Below are 22,184 nucleotides of genomic sequence, written 5' to 3' on the forward strand. Positions count from 1 at the left end.
TTTGATTAATTGAAAGTAAACTATTTATGGGGATGATAATGAAGGAATTCACCTGTAACTATACTACCATTCCCATATAGTTCAAGAAATGGGATGGATTCTGAATAATTTCTCTGTGGAGGGATTACAAAGGGAAACGTGATATTCAGATTAGCTTCACTGTTTTGGTTTTGCAGGGATTCTGTTAATACACTCTGTCCTTTCTTTGCAGATTGTTAGGAAACAAAGCCATGTACTCTGCATTGGGATTGCAGATCCTAAGTGGAATATTGGTGCAGTGTTACAGCCCTTTATCCAATGGTCCACAAAGAGGATAAGGTCTAGAATGAGAACCTGGCAGTGTTCATGGATTCATGCACCATTCATAGCACTTACCTGTCCTCAGTGTTGTGATGAGAGCTTTCATTGTCCTGAAGAAGTTGCCTCATTGTTGTTAACATTTGGTTTGTGATGGTAAATAGCCAGCTCAGTAGCGGTGGCTGCACTTTACAGAATGGAGAGGGCACTAAATATTTACTGATGTTATTCTAATTGAAAGGATTTGATGCTGCAAGTGACCCGGTGTCATGGGTTGGTTTTTTTCCCAGGACATCTGATGGTGGAAAGACAGTTGGTACCATTGAAGTCAATCTTATGAAGATGGGAGAGCTGGATGAGGGGGAAACAGACCACATCACAGCAGATGCTCAGGATCAAAAGGTAGAAACTCAGTTTATTGCACAAAGTTAATTAGAATGATCTGTTGTACCAGATGTCTAAAATACTAATTACCAAATTGGGTTAAGAACTTAAAACAAAATTTGTGGCGCAAGTGCTGTGTAAACTTATCTCCCTCATCCAAAAAAACCAAATTCATGAAGATGTACAGAGTAATATCCTAACCTGAGTTTCCTAGGCCCTCTCCTTCTTGAAGAAAAAAATAGCTTATTTTTATCTCAACTGAATATATTTGATCACTTCTGATAAAAACTGTCCAGAGAGATGCCATAAATACAGCTTCTTTTTTCCTTGGACAGCTGGTCTGGTTTCTGCCCTTGAAGTCCTGTTTATGTTGATTTTTATGTGCAATCTGTGCCCACAATACTGAGAAGCTGGAAGAATGACAGACAGGCAAAGCAAAGAAGAGGTAAATTCCCTTGCAAAGGGGCAGGTTCATCTGCATTAAATGGGAGCACACAATTTTTGCAGCCAGAATACAACAGTTCACTGCTTAACACTGTGGTGTATCCTGTTCTTCCTGAATAAAAGGAAATATTGCTACAGGGAATGCAGGATTTTTTTGTTTGGAAGTTACATATAAAACTATTTTTTGAGCAGAGGACATTATTTTCAGTATCTTTTCTGCATAGCAAAATCAGTCTGAGGGTAAATTTCACACTTTTTTTTCACTGCTTATCTCAGAGAACTTCAATGCCTTAGATGAGTGTGACCAGTTCCAAAAAAGCAACAAATGCTGTGAAATCTTCCTGACTTTGACCCGTAAAACTTGCACAATATAGGCAACATGAGCTGTTTTTTTCAGCCTTCTCTTTTATTTGGCTTTTCTTCCACTGCAGAATGTGGAATGAGACTCCTTGCAGTTATTGGAGATGTAGTTACTGAGCTCTGTTGGGCCTGGGGGACACAGAAGGCTTTAATAGCAGCTTTCTAGGGGTTTCTAATACTTGTAAAGAGAGACCAGACTCATGACCAATGTATGGTCTTTAAAGGAGTCCTTGGTTTGTACAAATCAGTGGCAACACAGTCTTGGATTATATGTTGATAGTGAGGATGCAATTGTGAGAATGGTGAGTCATTGAATTAATAAAAAATAAATAAGTTTTGAACTGGTGAATCACAAAATCTGAGCACATTTTAAGGACTTTTTTGTGCTTCCTGCTTTTCCCTTGTTTAAAAATTAATGAAGGGTTTTCTTGCACTGTGCATGTGAAAACTGCTTTGTCTAAAGAAACCTCTTCGAAAGTATGGAACTTGTCAAAAATGGTTTTAAACTAAAGTGCCTTATTTTTATAGTAAAACGTATTAAGCTAAACTATTACTATCTCTCAACATTTCTGCCATAATACTGGTAGGAAACATTTCTGTTTTGTTATGGAACAGCTGATCATATTTTTTTCATTTTCTTGGCTATAATTCTGATTGTGTTTCAGTATCTTGGAACAGAAATATAAAGAAAAATGTAAATTCTAAGTAAGACTTTGGAAGTTTGTATTATTATCACTCATGGTTTTCAGCCTACCTTTTATAAACTGCCATGGATTTATCTCAGACCCCCTGAATGTGTCACATCTGTATTGTATTTTTTTGCAGTGTGCATTGGTTCGTGAGTGTACAGCCACTGAGGGCATAAGTGGGAAGGACAACCTGCCTTCCTTAAATGCAGGTAAGAATTCCAATATCTGTAAGAGACAGCTCTTGCAACTCCACCTCTGGTCCTGTAGAAATCACACAGATTCGTGGCAGAGCTCATCAATGTCTCTTCAAATGCTGCACAGATGTTCAAGTTCAATATTTTAGTGTTTTATACATGTTTGGCATTATCATTTCACGGAGAAGTTTGAATAAGTGTGTGTCAATTGCGCTTTCTGAAGCAGTGCTGAAATCTCCATCTCCTGCATCTTTACTGTTCAGTGATTTTCAGTGACTAAAAATCACTGTCAGTGACTTCCATGGGCATGGAATTACCATCATTAGTTTCTGTTGTGTCATTGCACGGCATTCTGTAAAATAATTCTGCATTATTTGTAAGTGAATACCCAGGACAATCAATCTCTCTCATTCATAACTGGTGAAGTGGCAGTTTCAGATTGATCTGGAAACTGTCTGTCCTAGAATGAAGGGAGCTGTTGGCAAGGCATTCTCAATTCTAGGCCAGCTTGGGCTTGAGTGCATGGTGTTAAACTAGATCTGTTTTTCTTTCATTATCTGAGGAGTATTACATGCTGATGTGCTGTGCCATAAAACCTTTATTAGCCCGAGTTTATGAATCTCCATTACTCGGCAATAACAATGTCACAAATAAGTTATATGGGTCATCTAAAACCACAGCACTGTCAAGAATTCTGTGTTTGCTACATACCGTTGAGGAGGAATGTTACCAAACTTTTACAACTTTTTAAAATCTTTCTTGAAACTTTTTAATCTGATTTCTCTGATAGGGCAGACTTTCTGAATCTGCTTTGCAGTCTGAAGGAAGCCCTAAAAACTGCCAAAAATTAAGTTCTTCCATATGTGTGTGAATATTGCATTTTTTTTCTGTGAGTTGTTGAGATTAGATCAGAATCAGAAAAAATATGTTCTAGAGAAATACCATTTATTTTCATCAATTCAAAGTGAGAAAGATGTTAATTGAGAATTTCTGAATGTGCCGGAGCTACATCCGGCTCCAGAAATTCCTGAACTGGAAATAGCTGGAGGCATGGAGGGTATCCTGTGTCTCCAGGTGTGTATTTATGGCTTTTCTTGGGCACAAGATACAGAGGCCAGGTGAAGGATTTCATCTAGCCCAGTGCAGTTCTTTGGTTGTGATTCTGTATGTCATCCAGATTAGTGAGACTTGAAGAAATGACATTTCTGCCAGAGAACGATGCTGATTCACAACAGATTGTTTTCTGTTTGTTGCCTCCCTTGTATAGGTCTGATTGGGGTTTTTTGTTGACTTCTTTTGTATAGGAAAATGCTGTAGGTTGTGAATATGTTTTGTTGGAACTTCCAAGGTAGATGTCAGTTTTAGGAATATTGAAGTCTCGATCAATTTGTCAAGAATATTTCCATGTGATTCTACAGTGTATCTAGGCAGCGTTTTCACATTTGTTATTGTCATATACAAACACAATATAAAACCAAAGCCCACCCAACACTACTCAGGTTTATAAAGTCAAACACACCTTGAAGAGCTTTTTTTTTTTTTTTTTTGTCATTTTTTGGGTTGTCAGGCTTTTTTTAAAGAATTGAGGGGAAAGAGGTGCATATGCAAGAAATGACAGCATGCAGGCTATTGGGAAGAGTTTGCACTCACAGGAAGTTTTTCTCAGATAAATAATTAGTCTTCAGTCTGTTTCCTGTATTTGTGACTTTCTCTTCTCGTGCAGCATCACCTCCACTTTCCTGCTGACATGCTGTGCTCATACAGAACTGCCCCCAGAACAGTATGTTTTCCATATACATTCATATTTAGTTCACGTGTATGCTGCTGTAAAGCTTTCTGGTATTTTCTTGTTGTTTATCAGGCCTTCAAAATGATGAAACTGAAAAAAAAAGCTGCCTCTGTGAATCCTTAAGCTTGTAGGCATAGAAGCATGCTGGCATTCTTGTGAAATTTAAATCCTAGGATAGGGAACTCTCAGCCCTCCAGTGAGTTATGAGATGCTTGTTGAGCGAGTGGGAATAAGCAGTGTGTTTCAGAGCCTTATCACTATTGCTTCTATACCTCCAGAGACTGAATTTACGTCTCAAAATTCAGTTACTTATTTATAATGCTGGAGAGTTTGCCAGTTGTTTACATGTAAACAAATTGCATTCTAAATTAAAAAAGAAAGATAAGAAAAGTAATTGAAATTAAGCAAAATTAGGAAAGCTTTAATTATTATTCCTGAGGTAATACACATCATATTCCTATGCTACAAAGAAAGATATAAATAGGAACACTGTTAGCAAATTAATATATGGCAAAGATATGCTTTGATCTGTGTTCAATAGGGAATGAAAATAAAACCAGAGTATTCAATCTTTTATTATTTTTATTGTACTTTCAGGGGAAGCAATGTGAAGGATATTGCATGGAATAAAAAGCACAGAGGTTCTTCATATTAAAAATGACAATGTCCAAAAATATTCATGGGTAAATATATGGCATTGGCTTTCAGGCTTGATGCTGTGGAGAAAAGCTTTTAAAACAGAGTTTTCTCTTTTTTAACCACTGCAGTTCATGTGGATTTTGGGTTTTCTTCAATGCCTCTCATGATCACTGTCTGAGTACAGCAAGGATTATCTTTATGAAACTTCCACTCATTTTAATCACTACTTTTTATGAAAACCAATTCTAGTCTCACCCTTCTTATTGTACATGCCCTCTAGAATTTGGTTCTAGACAACTTGTTACAGGTAGAAATTAATTATTGTTGCAGTTGGAGGGGAAGATACTTCTGAGATTTTTATGGAGTTGCATGCCTTCAGTAGTTCTGTTTATAAGGAAAAAACATCAAGTACTTATGCAGCTTTTATTGGCCTTAAATCTTAAGCTTTAGCAATACTGCATATTGGGATTATTTGGGAAAAATGCCCAGGCTTTTTTTGACTTTGTAAATGAAATTTTCTTCTTAAACCCATGGATTTGACCATTTAAAAAACTTACAACACACTTGAGATTATCCCCATCTGAAAATTCAGACCTGAATCAAAGACCTGAAGATGAAGCCAGTACCGGGAGAGGAGTTTAATAATTCTAGCCACAATAAAAGTCACAACTTTGAATCCATATTTTTAGTGTTCTTTGTCCCTTGGTGCAGTTGTGATGGGTTTTCTGGGCTTTGTTTTACTTTGTGATGGTGGCAACATTGGGGAGATGGGAGGAAAGAGATTTTTCAGATACATATTTGCATTAGGTTCTCACAGATTAATGTGCATTTTTCAGTGTAGTCGATTCTGAGTGTGAATTTAAGGGCTGCTCTTGGAAAAAATCCCTTGATAAACTCCTTAGGAAGTAGATATAAAAAGGTAAAATAAAGAATCTTTTGTGTCAGGGGCATCATCATTTAAAATGTCCAGGTAATATGCTGATCGGGGGGCACAACAGAAAAAACAGTACCAACTCAAAATTATCATCTGGTTTGGCAGTTTTCTGTTTAAGGCCAGACTTGAATTAGCCCTTGAATTAGCCCTTAGTTTCCTGAGGTTTGAACATTGAGATATTTTGGGTATTGATAGTAAAGAAAAATTGCTCTTTTTAATATGTCAGAGAAATTAAGCATCTCTTTCGCTTATTTCACAATACTGAGTGAAAATTTAGTTTTTGAAAGTAAAATCACTAAGAACTAAAGGCAAAATTACTCTAAAAAGGCTCATAAAATGACAATAAAATGGCAAGAAGTGCTTATAATGTACTGTAATTAAGAAATAGTTGGCTTCTGATTGTAAAGGCGTAAATTATAACATCTGTATTGTCTCACCCTTCCCAAGAGATTGAAAATAGAATAAAAGTTTTTTAAGACTCGGTTGCTCCATCTCTGGATCAGAAAAGGGCATAATCCAACAACAGTTTTTCATCCAAGATTGCTGATGAAAGACATCTCAGTGGAGTGATGGGAATATAGAGCAGTGCGACCACTTAAACATTGCTCCTTTCTTCGGGTTGCAAGCAGTGGGTTTATTATCAGTGTATTTAAATCTCTGGTCTTCTTTTAGGCCTTTCCTAAAGGATATTTGTTAAAAATCCTGATTGCTTAGATAGACAAGGCAGTTTGGGTACCTTTTATTTTTAATTCTCTATAAATCAGACTACATAAACATTAATGGTGTCTGTGAAATGTCTGTTAGTAGCTGTCACTGTTAGTAGCTGTCACTCATTCCAAGTCAAGATATTGTGGATGTGTGTGTTAAATGGCAATCATTTGTCTCCAAGTAAACTTACCAAACTAGTGAAACAGAACTTTTTCTTCCTCAGCTTTTCCCCTTTTTGATCTTTCTGGAAAATAAGAGCGGGGTAAAAAAAGAAAATAAAAAGATGGAAAGGAGAGAGTAGATTGTATGGCATCGTTTTAAGATCTGAATGGAAATGTAGCCAACACGTGAAAACTGTAAAATAAAAAATGTGATGGGTTTTAAGCATAATCTTCCAAAATACAAAGAAATGTGATTTTCTTATGTCACATTGCAATAGTGATCTGAAAACTGTGTGTGTAACATATCGACAGGGCTGTTATATTTATTTCTATGTAGTGGCAGTGTCTTGACCCCATCAAAGTTCCAGGTAACTCTAATATGTTCAAGTTTCCTTTAATGCAGAAGCACACCTCCAATTTGCATTAATGATTTGTGTGTGCATGTCCAGGGGAAGATGCAGCTGAACCCTGAGTCCTGTGCAATTTATTGGAATTGTGAGTGGTGCTGGCAAGCTGTGGTGGTGGCTGTACTGAGTTCATTGTTCATTTGTGCTCTCTGGTTTTCCTAACTTCAGCTGAAATGCAAGAAAAGAGAGTCTGATTGACATTCTCACTACTTTGAAGACCTAAATTCAAAAGTTAGCTACTCTGCTGGTAAAATGCGATTTATTGATGTACTAGTAATACTTTGCCCTCCACATGCTGGTATAAAAATGAAATAGATATTAAATGTTTTTAGTGGAATTTTAATGATACTAAAATTAATTTTGTAAGCTAGGGGGAAATAATATAATAATTATGCAGGTTATTGTCATAAATGTTTGGACTCATATAAGCACATGAAAGCAATGATATTATTTTTGCTCTTTGCAGTGTTGAGAAACCCTGTTTGTAAGTTGTATAGATTCCCTACTTCTGACAACAAGTGGATGCGGATCCGGGAGCAGATGGCTGAGACCACCCTCTCCTTCCACGTTCCTAAAGAACTAATAAATCTGCACATAAAGGAGGACATGAGAAGGTAAGGAAGAGGCAGCAATATAAATTATATTTTTCTGACTTTGAATCATGCAGACGAGGAGCTAAAATATATTTATTTGTAGTATGAAATGGGCACTTTTATAGCTGCTAAGAATTTACAGCTGTAACTGAACAGAATTGATTGCTCAATAGGACTCCAGTGACCTCATAAGTTCTGAGCAATGAACTGTGCTAAAGTGCAGTCATGGCTTTAAACCTGTTAGCACCACCGTTTGATTAACAATTTAAATATTCTGGAACATTAGCATTTTATAAAGGATCAGAAAATGACAGGGGGCTGAGCAACATTGTGCTGTGTTTGGCTATGTGTCTGGGTAGAGTTAATAACATAGACAAACATTATGCCATGAAAAATGACAAGTTTATAGTGAATAAAGGAGCAATGAGGATAAAATGGACATTCCTTTAGCTAATCTAAATTAGTTGGCATAAGAAAAGGATTCCAAAGTAATGTTTGTTTGAAACCCTAACGTTTGGCCTCATAACCCAGAGAGATATCTGAGAATCATAACAATGTGTATGGCCTGGAGAAAAAGGAGAATAGAGAACACAGGTGTCCCAAAAGCCTTTGAATGTCCAATTTGCCATTGCAGTGATTAAAATGGAGCCTGTCCTTGAACCCTTGTAAGCTGTGCTGATAAAATTTGGGGAAACATCTTTTTAAGTAACCCAGGGCTACCCTGAAGACAGTGCCTCCTTCTTCTTCCAGCGATAATGGATGATGTAGAAGATATTGCCTCCTTCCTCATGCAAGTTACTTAACACATAGATGGGCAGCTGGTCTCATGTGTAAGAGTGATGCTGGGACCCAGTGCTGCATTCCAAAGCCATCCTGTGCGCTTTGAGGCAATTCCTTCCTGTTGTGTCACATCCCAAAACAACCTGTTGTGGCTGTTTGTTCTGCAGTATCAAGCTTCTTTTCCTTTTTTTATTTACCCCATCTGTTGCTTCCCTGTGATGTTTATATGCCAATAGAACAGCATGTGGGAGGCTGGAATCTTGATTTTAATAAAGTCACTGGACTGATACATCCTTATGCATGGTGATGATGGGTTATAAAATTCCTATGAATTGTTATAATAGTTTATTTTATTCATTTAGTACTGTGTTTAGGCATTTATGGCCTCATTTTGTTTGAGAATACTTATGTGCAAGGTTTTTGCAGTAAGCAATAAAAATAGATTATACTGAGTCTCACAGTTCATGCACTTCCCATATTTTCATTTGCCTCATGGGTAAGTGCCTTTTAAATGTTAGAGGATTACTTGAACCACTTTTACTACTTCTGCATTATTCTCTCCAAAGGCATAATACAAGTAATAGCCCTTGTTGTTGTATCATATTATAGAATTCACCTCCCTGGACAAACTCCTAGTAAGAATTCACCATGGTGGGGTTTTCTCTTCACCAAAATAAAGATTTGAAAAAGAAACAGAAGTAACAGTGGCACAAAGATTGAGATAAGTGCCTCTGATTTTCCTGACTGCCGGTGTGGTTGAGCTGTTCAAGCCTAGTTGAAAGTGTGGGTGTGAAAGAAAGAGACCAAGTGATTGATGCAGTCTGGAGGAGGAGATAAGACTAACCAAAATGAGCAACACTATGTAGAATACCAGCAGATGGTGGGAACAGGAGCATCTGTGTCATCTACCATCATATAAGAGTGTGGGTTGGAGCTTCTGCTTTGTCTGGCCTTTCTTTTTCAAGAAAAGCAATTGTGGAGATGTGTGTTCTTGTGGAGTCCTTACACTTGTAGTCTAGTAGAACGTGTGAGGAGGATGCTGCTATATTCGGTGTGGGCTCAAGTATTCTTCTCTGTGTCTTTTCCCCTCTGTTAGTATAAAAGGATAAATATTTCTGTCTCAGAAGCCACTTATCATACTCAGCCTGTTTCATTTTTTTTATTGTGGCTTCAATATAGTCAGGCCTGAAGCAATTACCTATAAAAATGTGCCAGTAAGTGTTAATGCTATTCAGTATTCATTAAAAATTGTAGTTTAAATTCCCTTTTCTCGCCATCTTGAGATTGATTGTCTCTTGATAAAACTTCAGTGTTCATTGTTAACCAAACCCTTTCATTTATTGACATGATGCTTTGAAATTTGTAACTTCTAACAGTATTTGACTTTATTTTAACTTTAAGGGAAAGAATTTAAAGCAGGAATGGAAGCAAAATGATCTTAAAGTAGGAAGGGAGAAACAAGTTAAATTTAGCTTATAATTGTCTACACTTTTGTATAATAAAAAGTGTAGTGGATAGAAATTTAAAAGGAACTTAAAGTTTTCATCTCTTAGGAACCATATAAAATCGTATCATGGCTTTGCAAACCCCAGTCTATTCTCCTCACATGCATAGGAAAAGAGGCTTTAAAATAATTTTAAATGTATTTGTTGCCATTTTTGGGGTGGGTAGTTTGCTCATGGGGTTCTGGTGGGGTTTCTTTTGTCTCTTTTTTCTGCTTTGTTTTCTCTTTTTCTGTTTCTAAACAACTGTTCAGGGCATGCAAAGGTAAGCACAACTCACATTGAAGTTTTTAGTTGCCTGTCGGGTCAGGCTCACCAAAACTTGAAATAATTTTGGGAAATTCTGTAAGGAGAAAAAAATTGCAACTGTTTTCAAGAGAGTCTAAAATGAGATTATTAGTAGAGAAAGAAAAACATGCCTTTTTTTTTTCTTTTTTTTTTCTTTTTTTTTTCTTATTGACTCCTCCGTAATAATTATTTGCCTGGTTTGGAAACAACAGAGTGAAAAAGCTATGAGTATTTTATTTCTGGAGGGAATGTTATATTGTTTGTCTGGAGTTTATTGCCTATATATCACAGAAGCATATCTTGTAGCAAAGAAAAATGAGAGTAATTTTATCTGATTCTGTTCTTTAAAAAAAAAAAAAAAATTGAAGTGGTTATCCATACATTTTAAAGTGAACTTTGTTAGGAAGAATAATTCCTGTGCTCCTTTCCTTAGAAGCTTCTAAACTTCATTATGTATGAATGATTGAGTCATATCCCAAAGCTATAGTTTATATTTACTCCAAAGCTCCTGTTTGATAAATATTCAGAATTTTTAAGCTGTTACAATATTACAGAAGTTTTGCAAATATAATCTGCAGAAATGTCCCCTCTTGTTTTGAATCCTGCTAAGCTCTTTGCTTCTGATGTGTCGTAGTGTGTTTTTAAGTTTCTTGTTTTGTTCCCCCATTTTAGGTATTATTCTCCCCCTGTTCTTTGTAAGATGGTTCTTCCCCCTCCAGTTTTCCCGCCACAGAGTCTTTGGCAGTTATGTTACCACGGTTACCCCTGCCCCCCTTATTTGTCAATCTCCCAAGTTACATAACTGCTCCTCCCTTATCCCACCATATAAGTAAAGTTTTCCTCCTCCCTGGGCCCAGTCAATCACCCCCCACTCCTCCCTGCTTTCGAGAACATTCTTCTCTCTGGGGGTCATAGTTGGCTGGCGTCCCAGGGCCCCTCCTTTGTTCTATGTTTATTGGATAAGTTCTTGTGTCAGTTTTCTTATGTACCTCCCCACATGTTCCCCTATTGGTTAGCTGGGCTTCCCCTCCCGTCTCCACCCCTTCCCTGTAAAACTCTGTCTCCCCCCGTGTTCGGGGCCATTTTGCTGTGGGTTTTTCCACCTGTTGGTTTGCCCTGTGCTGCATGTGGGCTCTTCAATAAACCGACGTTTTACCCCCAGCAAGTGGTCGCCTCCTCTCTCGTCTCGTCCAGCGCGAACCCAAGTCCGCAATCCAGCCCAGCCCGAGGCCAGGACGCCAAGGGGGGCTGGCCTCAGATGCGCAGGGGCGTCGGCCGCTTTACCCCTTCAGCTAGCCGGACTTAGGGCCGTGTACGCCCTCGCGCAGTTTGCCGTCCAACGTGGGGGGCGACGAAGTGGACTTTTGACCACGGACTGGACCCTGCGGAGTTGGGATTTACTTACCCTCTGGACGCCAGACTACCCCGGGTAGTAGCAGGCTTCGTTTTAGAAGCAGCGCTCCCCGGCGGAAGGGAGTCGGGACTCCTCGCACCCTCAGAGGACGACTCCCCGAGACAAGTGACCTTCGCCTGGTTTTTTCTTTGTCGCCGCAGCAGGATTGGTGAGTTCGGGCCCCGTCCTGGGGACTCTCCGGCTTCCCCTCTGCCTTTTTAACTTTCCCTAGGGGTATATGCCCTGCGTTGGGGACCTACCCCCCCGCCTTCTCTCCTTGAGGTTTTTCCTCGCCCCCGCGCCGTTTTTGTTTTCTCTTCCCTTTGGGTGCCGGATTTCCCCAGACGTGGGGCCGCACCCATCACCCAATCTCTTTTTCCCTCCGGCTGTTTACCCAGACTTTGGGGCAGTGGGGGGGGCAGGGGCCGGCGGCAGGCGGCTCATTGTTTAAGTTCTCGTTGTTTCCCGGGCGTGCGGTTGCGTCATCAGAGGATTTTCCCCCTTTCTAGCGGTAGCAGTTTCTGCTCTAGAAAGGCGCAATGGGTGCCGGCTTGGGAAAATCCCAGAAGGAGGTTTATTATGTTGTGAAGGGTTTGTTGCTTGGGGGTGGTCAGAAAGCCCGCAAGCAGGAGTTAAAATGTTTAGTTAAGTGGGTATTTTCTAGGTTTCCCGAGGTCTCCCCGGAACGCGTAAAAGAGCCGCGGTTTTGGGCAGCCGTTGTGGCAAAATTAGAAGAGGCCATAAATTCCGGGGAGACAAAACTAGCCACCGTGGCGTATTGCGCGCGCAGAGTTCATGCGACACTCGGCGCGCCTGTGGAGCCTAAGAAATGTCCCGCGGTTTCTGGTTTGTCCCCTCGTTCTCCTCGTTCAGTTGCCCTTGTCCCCCAAACCTTTCCCTCGTCCCGTAGGCATGAGCCCTCGAGGGGGATTTTGAGGGCCGACCAGAGGCAGGGGGTCCATCCTGCCCCTGCTCCCCCTCGACCGGCTCGGCCTCCCCCTTCGAGGAGCCCTGGCCAGGCTCCTTCTCTTCCCTTACCCTCTACCCCGGTCCCCAAGTCCCCGGTTCCAAACCCCAAAGTTGTTCGGTTTTGCGACGACCCTCAAAAGGGGTCCCTTGGTGCCCGAGATGGCGGCGGTCACGCGGCCGCTCCCGCCAGGGCTCTTTCTTCTCCTCCTAACCCTTTCCTCCCTAATGCTAACCCTTTCCTTCCCCTGGACCGAACCTCTTTTTCGGTTGTCCCTCCCCCATCTCTTTCCTCTGCTCCTTCCATTTCTCCGCCCTCCGATCCTCCGTCGGCTCCTCCCCAGGTTCCTCCCCCAGTTCAGCCCCCTGTTTACTCCTCCCCTGCTCCACCTTCATACTCTGCTCCGCCTCCGAACTCCACCCAGGGGGCGGAGAGGGGCGGTGTGCCGCGCCCACTCCCTCGCCCTGCCCCATTGCCAGACTCCGCCTCAACCTCCTCCAACTCTGGTTCCCACGCTCCCCCTTCCGGTTCTCACGCCTTGTGTTCGGGGTGGGGGGGGATGGATGACTGGAAGCCGGGGCAGGCGCCTTTATTGGAAGCCGCTCCGGTTATGTACCACCTCAGCGGGGAGGGGAGCTCTCAGGCCCAGTGGGTGCCTTTAGCACAGGCCCGGATTAAGAAACTGTGCAAGGCGCAGAAGGACTACTCCCGCGGGTCTGAATACTTTCGGGGTATGCTCCGGAATGCCCTTGCACAGGGAGATCTGGTGCCGGCGGACCTGAGGGCCCTTTTCTCTAGTTTAACAAGACCCATGGAGTTTAGGGTCTGGGTGGGGGAATGGAGGAGGGAGATAGTGGAGGTTCTCCCGATTCTTTGGGGGAATCCTTCAGTGTCTCATGACGCGGACGGTTTGGCAATTTCCCAATAATATCTTTTAGGCGAGGGACAGTGGGCAAAGGGGATAGCTCAAGCAAAGGCCTTGTTCTCGTTTCAGCTTGTAGAGACCGCTAAGGCAGCAGAGCAGGCCTTTTATAAGCTAGAGGTGATGACCTCCCAATGGGAGGACGATGAAGTCCGGCAGGGGCCGCAAGAGCCTTACATGGTTTTTATCGAGCGCCTCTACAGATACGTGGAGGCGCAGGCGACCGGGGACGACGACAGGGAGAAGATGCTCTGGAGGATGGCGTATAGCAACGCCAACCTAGAGTGTCGGAAGGCCATCAGGAGGCTCCCTCGAAGTCCCCGGCCCATGGTGGAGGCTATGATAGAGGCCGTGGTAGGCCAGGTATCCTTACCATCGCGGCCTAAAAGAGCCTCAGTGGCTTTTGCGGAGGACCCCGAACCGGACTTCTTTGATATAGAAGCTGCCCCCGTTGCCGGGCCCCCAACACCCGGGTCCGGCAGAAGATCAACAGCCACCCACCCCTGCCACCTCTGTGGCAAGACAGGGCATTGGATGCCTCAATGCCAGATGCGATTAGATTATTTGGAGTATAGAAGGAAGCGGGAAAAGGAGGAGAGTAAGGGCACAAAAAACTAGGCCTGGAGCGCAGCCCCTCCCTGCGCGAAGACAAAAATGCGGCAGGCCACTTAACAACAAGCGGGGAGGGAGGAGACGACAGAGAGCTGCCGTACCCACTGCCGGATTTGTCTTACTTAGTACCAGACTTGACACATACCTGTGGTATTCAGCCTACACCTGCGCTTGACACCATGTCCTCTGTCCCTACAGGCTGCAGCTAACTAGGGACTTCTATCTCCCTAGTAGTGACATCCAGCTGGTGTCTGTCGACCTGCAACACCCGGGTCGCTGGAGGAAACTTGGACGTTGCAGGTGGACAGTCGTCGGGGACACAAAGCACACACTGCGAGACATTCACATCGTCCCTGGTCTAGTAACTACCGACCGGGACCGTTTCGCGGTAGGGCTGTACTGTGTCCGACCCCCACTCTTCCTCCCTAAGGGACAGATCATTGCCCAGGCTATTCCGGTTCCAGATAAAGATAATTGGAAGAACTCCGTGGAGAGGACATCGCCTCCGACAGTAGCCTGGGCACAGCTGGTGGGGAGGGAGAAGCCCCGCCTGACTTGTCAACTCTCGTTGGGAGGGGACAGAAAGATCGTGAGGGGTCTTTTGGACACAGGTGCGGATGTGACGATCATTCTCTCTCGGGAGTGGCCGTCACATTGGGACTTGCAAAGCGCTGCGGGCACAATCTCAGGTGTTGGGGGCCTTCAATTGGCCAATCAATCTAAGAGCATTGTGCAAATTAAGGGGCCCGACGGGCAATTGGCCTCTATACGCCCGTTCGTTTTAGATTACACCGAGCCTCTCTGGGGAAGGGACCTACTAGCCCAGTGGGGAGCCAGAATTGACCTCCCAAAGGCTCCCCAGGTTTTTCGGGCAGTGGCCACTGAGGAGCGCCAGACCTGGAAGCTGAATTGGCTGTCAGATAAACCAGTACAGGTCTTGCAGTGGCCACTCAACAAGCAAAAATTAAAAGCGCTCAATGAGCTCGTTCAGGAGCAGTTACTGAAAGGCCACCTGGTGGAGACAATGTCACCTTGGAACTCCCCAGTGTTTGTCATTAAGAAGCCTAATAAGGACAAGTGGCGGCTCCTGACCGACCTCCGCCAAATTAACGAACAAATAATGGACATGGGTCCTCTTCAGCCAGGGATGCCTTCCCCAGCAATGCTCCCCCAAAACTGGAATTTGGCAGTTATAGATATAAAAGATGGTTTTTTCCAGATTCCCCTGCACCCAGACGATGCCCCGCGCTTTGCGTTCACGGTTCCATCTATCAACCGTGAGTCCCCAGCCAAGCGCTATCATTGGCGAATGCTTCCGCAAGGCCTAAAGAACAGCCCTGTGATCTGCCAATGGTATGTCGCTTTGCTGCTGTCACCCATACGTACAGCCCTCGGGGATGCCGTCATCATTCACCATTACATGGACGACATCCTCGTGTGTGCACCCGACCACAGTCTGCTTGCCCATGCGCTTGACCTGACAACCAATGCGTTGGTTGCTGCAGGGTTCGAGCTCCAGCAGGACAAAATTCAGCGGATGCTGAATTGGAAACCTTGGAAATACCTGGGCCTCGAAATCACAAAGCGGACCATTGTTCCGCAGGAATTGGCTATTAGGACAAAAGTCCAGACCCTAGCGGATGTCCATCAGCTGTGTGGGTCTTTAAATTGGGTGAGACCCTGGCTAGGCATTTCAACTGAAGACCTAGCCCCCCTTTTCAATTTGTTGAAAGGGGGAGAGGGGCTGAGTTCCCCTAGGGCTCTCACCCCAGAGGCAAGGGTGGCTTTGGAGAAGATACAGAAAGTTATTTTGGCCAGGCAGGCCTACCGTTACCATCCGGGCCTGCCCTTCAAATTTATTATACTGAGAAAATTGCCACATCTCCATGGCATGATACAGCAGTGGGACACCAGTGTAAAGGACCAGGGGCTGGGTGACCCCCTCTTAATTATAGAGTGGGTGTTTCTCAGCCACCATCGGTCCAAAAGAATGACACGGCCACAGGAGTTGGTAGCCGAACTGATCCTCAAAGCAAGATCGAGGATCAGGGAGCTGGCGGGGTGTGATTTCGCATGCATGCATATCCCAATTAAATTAGAATCAGGACAACTCAAATTAAAGACCTTTGAAGAACTGCTGCAAACTAATGAATATCTTCAGTTTGCACTCGACAGCTACACCGGGCGCATCGCAGTAGATCGGCCGGCCCACAAATTATTCAATTCGGAGTTTAAATTATCACTGAAAAAGGTTCAGAGCAGGAAGCTGCTGGATGCCTTGACAGTTTTCACAGACGCGTCTGGAGCATCCCACAAGTCAGTAATGACTTGGAAAGATCCTCAGACTCAGCAGTGGGAGACTGATGTTGTTGTTGTGGAGGGCTCTCCACAAGTTGCTGAGTTGGACGCAGTCGTCAGGGCATTCCAGAGGTTCCCTGGGCCTTCTAATTTGGTTACAGATTCTGCATATGTCGCAGGTGTAGTGTCTCAAGCTGAGTCTGCGGTTCTTCAAGAGGTCACCAGCAAAAGATTATTTGAGTTGCTTAACAGGCTCGTCGAGCTAGTCTCCCACCGCGAGCACCCTTTTTATGTTATGCATGTGAGATCACATACTGATCTGCCCGGGTTTATTGCGGAAGGCAACCGTTGTGCCAACTCTCTGGCCGCGGCTGCTGTTACGCAGGCCCCTCTCCCAGACGTGTTCGGCCAGGCTAAGATCAGTCACCAACTTTTCCATCAGAATGCGCCTGGCCTGGTCCGGCAGTTCAATCTGACACAGGATCAGGCCAAGGCGATAGTGGCCACATGTCCCCAATGCCAACAAGATCAGATGCCTACTGTGGCCTCAGGGGCCAATCCCCGAGGTTTGGCGAGCTGCGAAGTGTGGCAGATGGACGTGACGCATGTCCCGTCTTTTGGTCGATTGTGTTACGTCCATGTCTCAGTTGATACTTTCTCTGGGGCTATCTATGCTTCTGCCCACACAGGTGAAAAGGCAGCGGATGTGCAGAAGCATCTGCTTCAGGCATTCGCTGTCTTGGGCATCCCTAGGGCCCTAAAAACAGATAATGGCCCTGCGTATACCTCCAAGGAGCTGCGGAGCTTCCTGCAGCAATGGGGAATAGTCCATAAGACTGGCATCCCCTATTCCCCAACAGGCCAAGCCATGGTGGAGAGGGCCCACCAGAGCTTTAAGAAGATCTTATCCTGGCAACAACCGGCGATGAAGGTGGAGACCCCCCACGTCCGGCTGTCAAGGGCATTGTACACGCTTAACTTTCTAAATTGCTCTTTTGACAGCCAAAATCCTCCAGTGGTCCGGCACTTTGGCAGTCACCAGCAGCTGCAGCCTAAAGCCAGGCCACCGGTTCTTGTAAAAGATCCGGAGACCTGGCGGACGGAGGGCCCCTTTGACCTGGTGACCTGGGGGAGGGGATATGCCTGCGTGTCCACTCCCTCAGGCCCCAGGTGGATTCCATCTAAGTGGGTCAGGCCCTTCGTCCCGAAACAGAGGACTAAGAAGGAGGCAGTACCACAAGTCTGGCAAGCTTGTTGGCGTTGGCGGAGGAAACCACACCATCAATCTTTGTCTTTCTTTCCGGATCTTCCCCCAGTTACAGAAGAGCCCTCTCCTCCAGCTTCTCCTCCACCCCTTGACCTCTTATGTCATGTTTCCTCCCATTCACCCCCTGCTCCAGCTCTTACCCCCTGTATGTTTTACTTAAACTGGTTGTTTGGAGAAGAACCATTTTTGTGAATTTGTCATACTTTTACTATCTTATCTCATTTCAGTTACATCTCCCCCATGGCCCCCGTTTCAACATCGCTGACTCCCAACCCTAGCCTGCTAATGGCGATCATGACGACCTGCGGACTCCTTTTGCCACCTTCGGAGCCGTGGGTCATCCCCCAGCGGAAAGTCAACGTCTGGCGTGCCTTGGCTCAATCGTTAGGACAGGACAGTGTATGCCTAGACACCGGCGCAGCAGAGGACCCGATGTCGCCTTGTGGGGATCCCTTTCTCTCCAGGCGAGTTTCTCCCTGCCTTCTAAAGTGCCTTTAATGCTATCCTAGCCCAGAGCCTCACTATCCTCCCCAGTTTTGATTCCTCCAATGCCTGGAGAGACGGAGTGAGCAGGCTAGATCCTGCACCCTCCGAGCCCACAGAGTTACATCTCCTCGGCTCGACCAATGCATCAATTTGCTTTCAGTTTGATTATACAATCACCCCCGTCGAGAGGGGTAGTGAGGTAGTGCTACAGTCCAAGTTAGAATACCAAGCTAAGCAGTGGTGTAAGGCTGTCCTAAAGATCCTCGGCCCCACCACTACCAGACGGACCCCTTACTCCCTTCCCCGAGGCGTGTTTTTAATTGTGGCGACCGGGCGTGGGCAGGCATCCCCTCTGGCCTGGTCGGAAGGGCCGTGCACTTTTGGCCGGCTGACACTGTTTACCCCCAACGTCACTCAAATTATCAATTGGAAGAAGACAAACATCACATCTAAATTGGCTAGACCTAAAAGAGATCTCAAGGATCTCACTGAGGATTGTGATGATGAAATTACTCATTGGTCACACTCAAAATCCGTCGCCTTTACCATCTTGTTGCCTTGGGTATCGGTGGCGAAGGCTCTAGGTGAATTGGGCTGTCTAGAGTGTTGGGTGGCTAAACAAGCAAATTTTACTTCGGCCGCGCTCTACGACCTCCTCACAGACGAGGAAATAACAAGGAAGGCGACACTCCAAAACAGAGCAGCAATAGATTTTCTATTGCTGCTCCATCATCATCACTGTGAGGAGTTTGAGGGCCTCTGCTGCCTGAACCTATCCTCTCGAGCCGAGGACGCCAGACATTCCATCAAGAGGCTGCAAGACCTTGTCCATCAGGTCAAGCAAGAAACCTCTGACTGGCTGGGGGACATTTTCAAGGGTTGGGGCCTCAGCGGGTGGGCCGGGTCCATAATAGAATCTGTTTGCAAGGTTGTTCTGAGTTAATTAGTACTTTTAGTTTTCATTATTTTGATCCGCGGTTTGGTCCAGAGACTAATGGTCAGAGATACCTCAGCATCTGTCAACCATGCCGCAGTCCCGTCGGACAAGCCCATCGAGCTGGAAGACCTCTCCTCGGAGGCCGAAGAAGCTACAGATGAGGAAGGGGCGACCGCACCGTCCGTCGACCACCCAGGGGCGGGCGGATTCCAGCTCGAAGAAAGCGAGGCCTGGCCGGACCAGCCGCGAGATCCTGAATTTTAAGTTTCTGTGGACTTCCCGTTCTTTTTATTTTATTTGTTAAGAAATGGGGAGATGTTGTAGTGTGTTTTTAAGTTTCTTGTTTTGTTCCCCCATTTTAGGTATTATTCTCTCCCTGTTCTTTGTAAGATGGTTCTTCCCCCTCCAGTTTTCCCGCCACAGAGTCTTTGGCAGTTATGTTACCACGGTTACCCCTGCCCCCCTTATTTGTCAATCTCTCAAGTTACATAACTGCTCCTCCCTTATCCCACCATATAAGTAAAGTTTTCCTCCTCCCTGGGCCCAGTCAATCACCCCCCACTCCTCCCTGCTTTCGAGAACATTCTTCTCTCTGGGGGTCATAGTTGGCTGGCGTCCCAGGGCCTTTGTTTTATGTTTATTGGATAAGTTCTTGTGTCAGTTTTCTTATGTACCTCCCCACATGTTCCCCTATTGGTTAGCTGGGCTTCCCCTCCCGTCTCCACCCCTTCCCTGTAAAACTCTGTCTCCCCCCGTGTTCGGGGCCATTTTTGCTGTGGGTTTTTCCACCTGTTGGTTTGCCCTGTGCTGCATGTGGGCTCTTCAATAAACCGACGTTTTACCCCCAGCAAGTGGTCGCCTCCTCTCTCGTCTCGTCCAGCGCGAACCCAAGTCCGCAATCCAGCCCAGCCCGAGGCCAGGACGCCAAGGGGGGCTGGCCTCAGATGCGCAGGGGCGTCGGCCGCTTTACCCCTTCAGCTAGCCGGACTTAGGGCCGTGTACGCCCTCGCGCACTGATGTTTTGCAAAAGTAGATTTCAGAAGCTCATTTTGCTTAGCGGAGGCCAAAATCACTTAGTCTTCTAGGTTTTGAATTTGTCATGTTTGCTTTACTAGGAAACACATCATTAGATTTTTGAAGCTGTATGTATAAAAAATTGCTACTTGGCCTTCATACAGCATTTTCAGCTTATGTGCTTTTTAATAGCACAATTGTTGTTTGACACAGTTACTGGTTGAAGTGGATTTTTAAAGTTATTCAATGAAATAAGTTAACATTAAAGTATTAAAATATTATTAAAAATTTCAACAATTGTATTAGTGTGAACTGTAAACTTTTTCAAAAATGGAAAATATTATGGTTTTTCCACTCTGTGTACTTTTAGAAAAGGCCTTTCATGTAATAATAATAAAGCTTGGTACTGTGGAGTATTGTTGATGGAGTTTAGATATAGAAAAGACAATTCTTTTTTCATTCAGAACTCAGAATTTTATGGAGTCAACAACAGCAGTGATAAACTGTAAAAAGACCACGAGACATAAATCCAATTTAAATGCTCTGTCTTCTATAATTTCATTAGAAAAAGAAATAGATATAAAGTGAGGCTATGAGACTGTTTTCTATGGAAGTGTCTGCCATATAATCCTGTTTTCTAATGGTTTTGATTTTGCTGGAGTTTAAAATGCAAATAAATTCAGAAATCGTAGTCTTTAAAATTTCCACGCTGTGTATGCTCTAGATTGCTATAGCGCTGTACTCTCACTTTAAGCATTGTTGATGTGTCTTTTTTTGCCACATATTGAAGACTGAATTTTTACTTCATTGATTTGTACATGTTTCTGAGGAGAAACAAATACCAACCTTGTCACCAGTAATGGGGACAGGATTTGATATTTCTTGAAGACCTATTAAAATTAATATTCCCATTGCTATTGATGTCAGTGGAGTTAACTCAAACTTCAGTTTGAGACCAGCAGCTCCAGGCATGAGCTTAGATGGAGGCAGGGATGTAGTTCTTGGATAGAATACTCTATTCCTATACAGAAGGAGTAGTAAAGTTTTGGAAGCCAGCCAGGTCCAAACATTGTTGCTAAAACTATTAAATCAGACACCATAAATATTAAGGGCCAAAACATTATCGCTGCACATAAACAAAATTGCATACCCTGACAAATTTTACACATTTTGCTGAGAAGGAAGCCCTAAGATTTTAATTGAAAGGGAACCTCATGTTATATTGCTAAAAACTGGCAAAGAAAATGGTCCCTGAGAATGTTTGGTTTATCCTCTCAAATCCCTTCGTGACAGATTGTTCTTATGCTACAGCATTACCAGTTTGTATTGCTGGAGGAAAGTTTAATTGGTTCAGCTTCAGGAGCAATTAAATGGCAGAAAGTAATAATATCGTTAACATAGACTGTCAGCAAGTCCACGTGTTGTGTCTTTGTTTCCATGTTGATATTTTCAAGAACATGTACAAATGCAATGCTTTAATTCCACTTCCAGTGCAGTCTCTCTGGTTTTGATTGTCACCTACACCAGGAGCAGAGGTCTGCCTACGGAGTTTGTTCTGACTGCACTGCTCACACTAATGCAAAGCTAATAATGATGGGGAAAGCACCACCAGTGTGTTGCTGTTCCATTTAAGAAGTCATTTTAAGGCTTTTTTGACTAATGGTCAGATCTGCTGCTCACATAAGTGAGCTCTGTGTTCCTGCGCTGCAAGCTCACTGGTCCTTTCCTCCCTCTTTCCACCTCTTCTACCCTATTTTTGCTTTTTCTTACATAATTTTTCTGTATGCAAGAACTGTCTTCTGGAAGACTTTTTGGAGACTTCCAAGAATTACAGTGGAACACTCTTCTTGATGCTCCAAGGAAAATAATGAAAACTGGTTGTGTTGCAAACATTTTCTCCTGTTAAATTCCAGATGTTTGAAGACTGACTGAAGATCTTTTATTTTCCTTAAAAGCAGGTCCCACAAAATGGCTTTGGGAGAGATACAGGAGAAACTTCCTCTGCAAGAGGAAAAACCAAACAGAAAGCCCAAAATACTAAGCTTGTTTGTGCAGGAAATTCAGATGATCTCTATTTCACTCAGGTCAGCTCTCAGGAGTGTACAGGAAAACTGATAAT

The 22,184-nt window shown here is 44.0% G+C and overlaps 1 protein-coding gene across 1 annotated transcript in view; it reads left to right on the forward strand.

Moving 5' to 3' along the window:
* Window positions 1-7,555: 7,555 nt before the first annotated feature.
* LOC128949304 (inositol polyphosphate 4-phosphatase type II-like) overlaps window positions 7,556-22,184 on the forward strand; it is a gene marked incomplete at its 3' end in the record, with an annotated part of 57,825 nt that continues 43,196 nt past the window's right edge. The window contains exon 1 of the mRNA XM_054294146.1: window positions 7,556-7,620. Within this exon, the coding sequence (XP_054150121.1) occupies window positions 7,613-7,620 (8 nt within the window). The remainder of the gene's footprint in view (window positions 7,621-22,184) is intronic.

Source organism: Melozone crissalis, unplaced genomic scaffold (assembly GCF_028551555.1).
Source record: "Melozone crissalis strain CALT ecotype California unplaced genomic scaffold, PUWL_Pcris_2 ptg000221l_1, whole genome shotgun sequence".
Classification (NCBI taxonomy): Eukaryota; Metazoa; Chordata; class Aves; order Passeriformes; family Passerellidae; genus Melozone; species Melozone crissalis.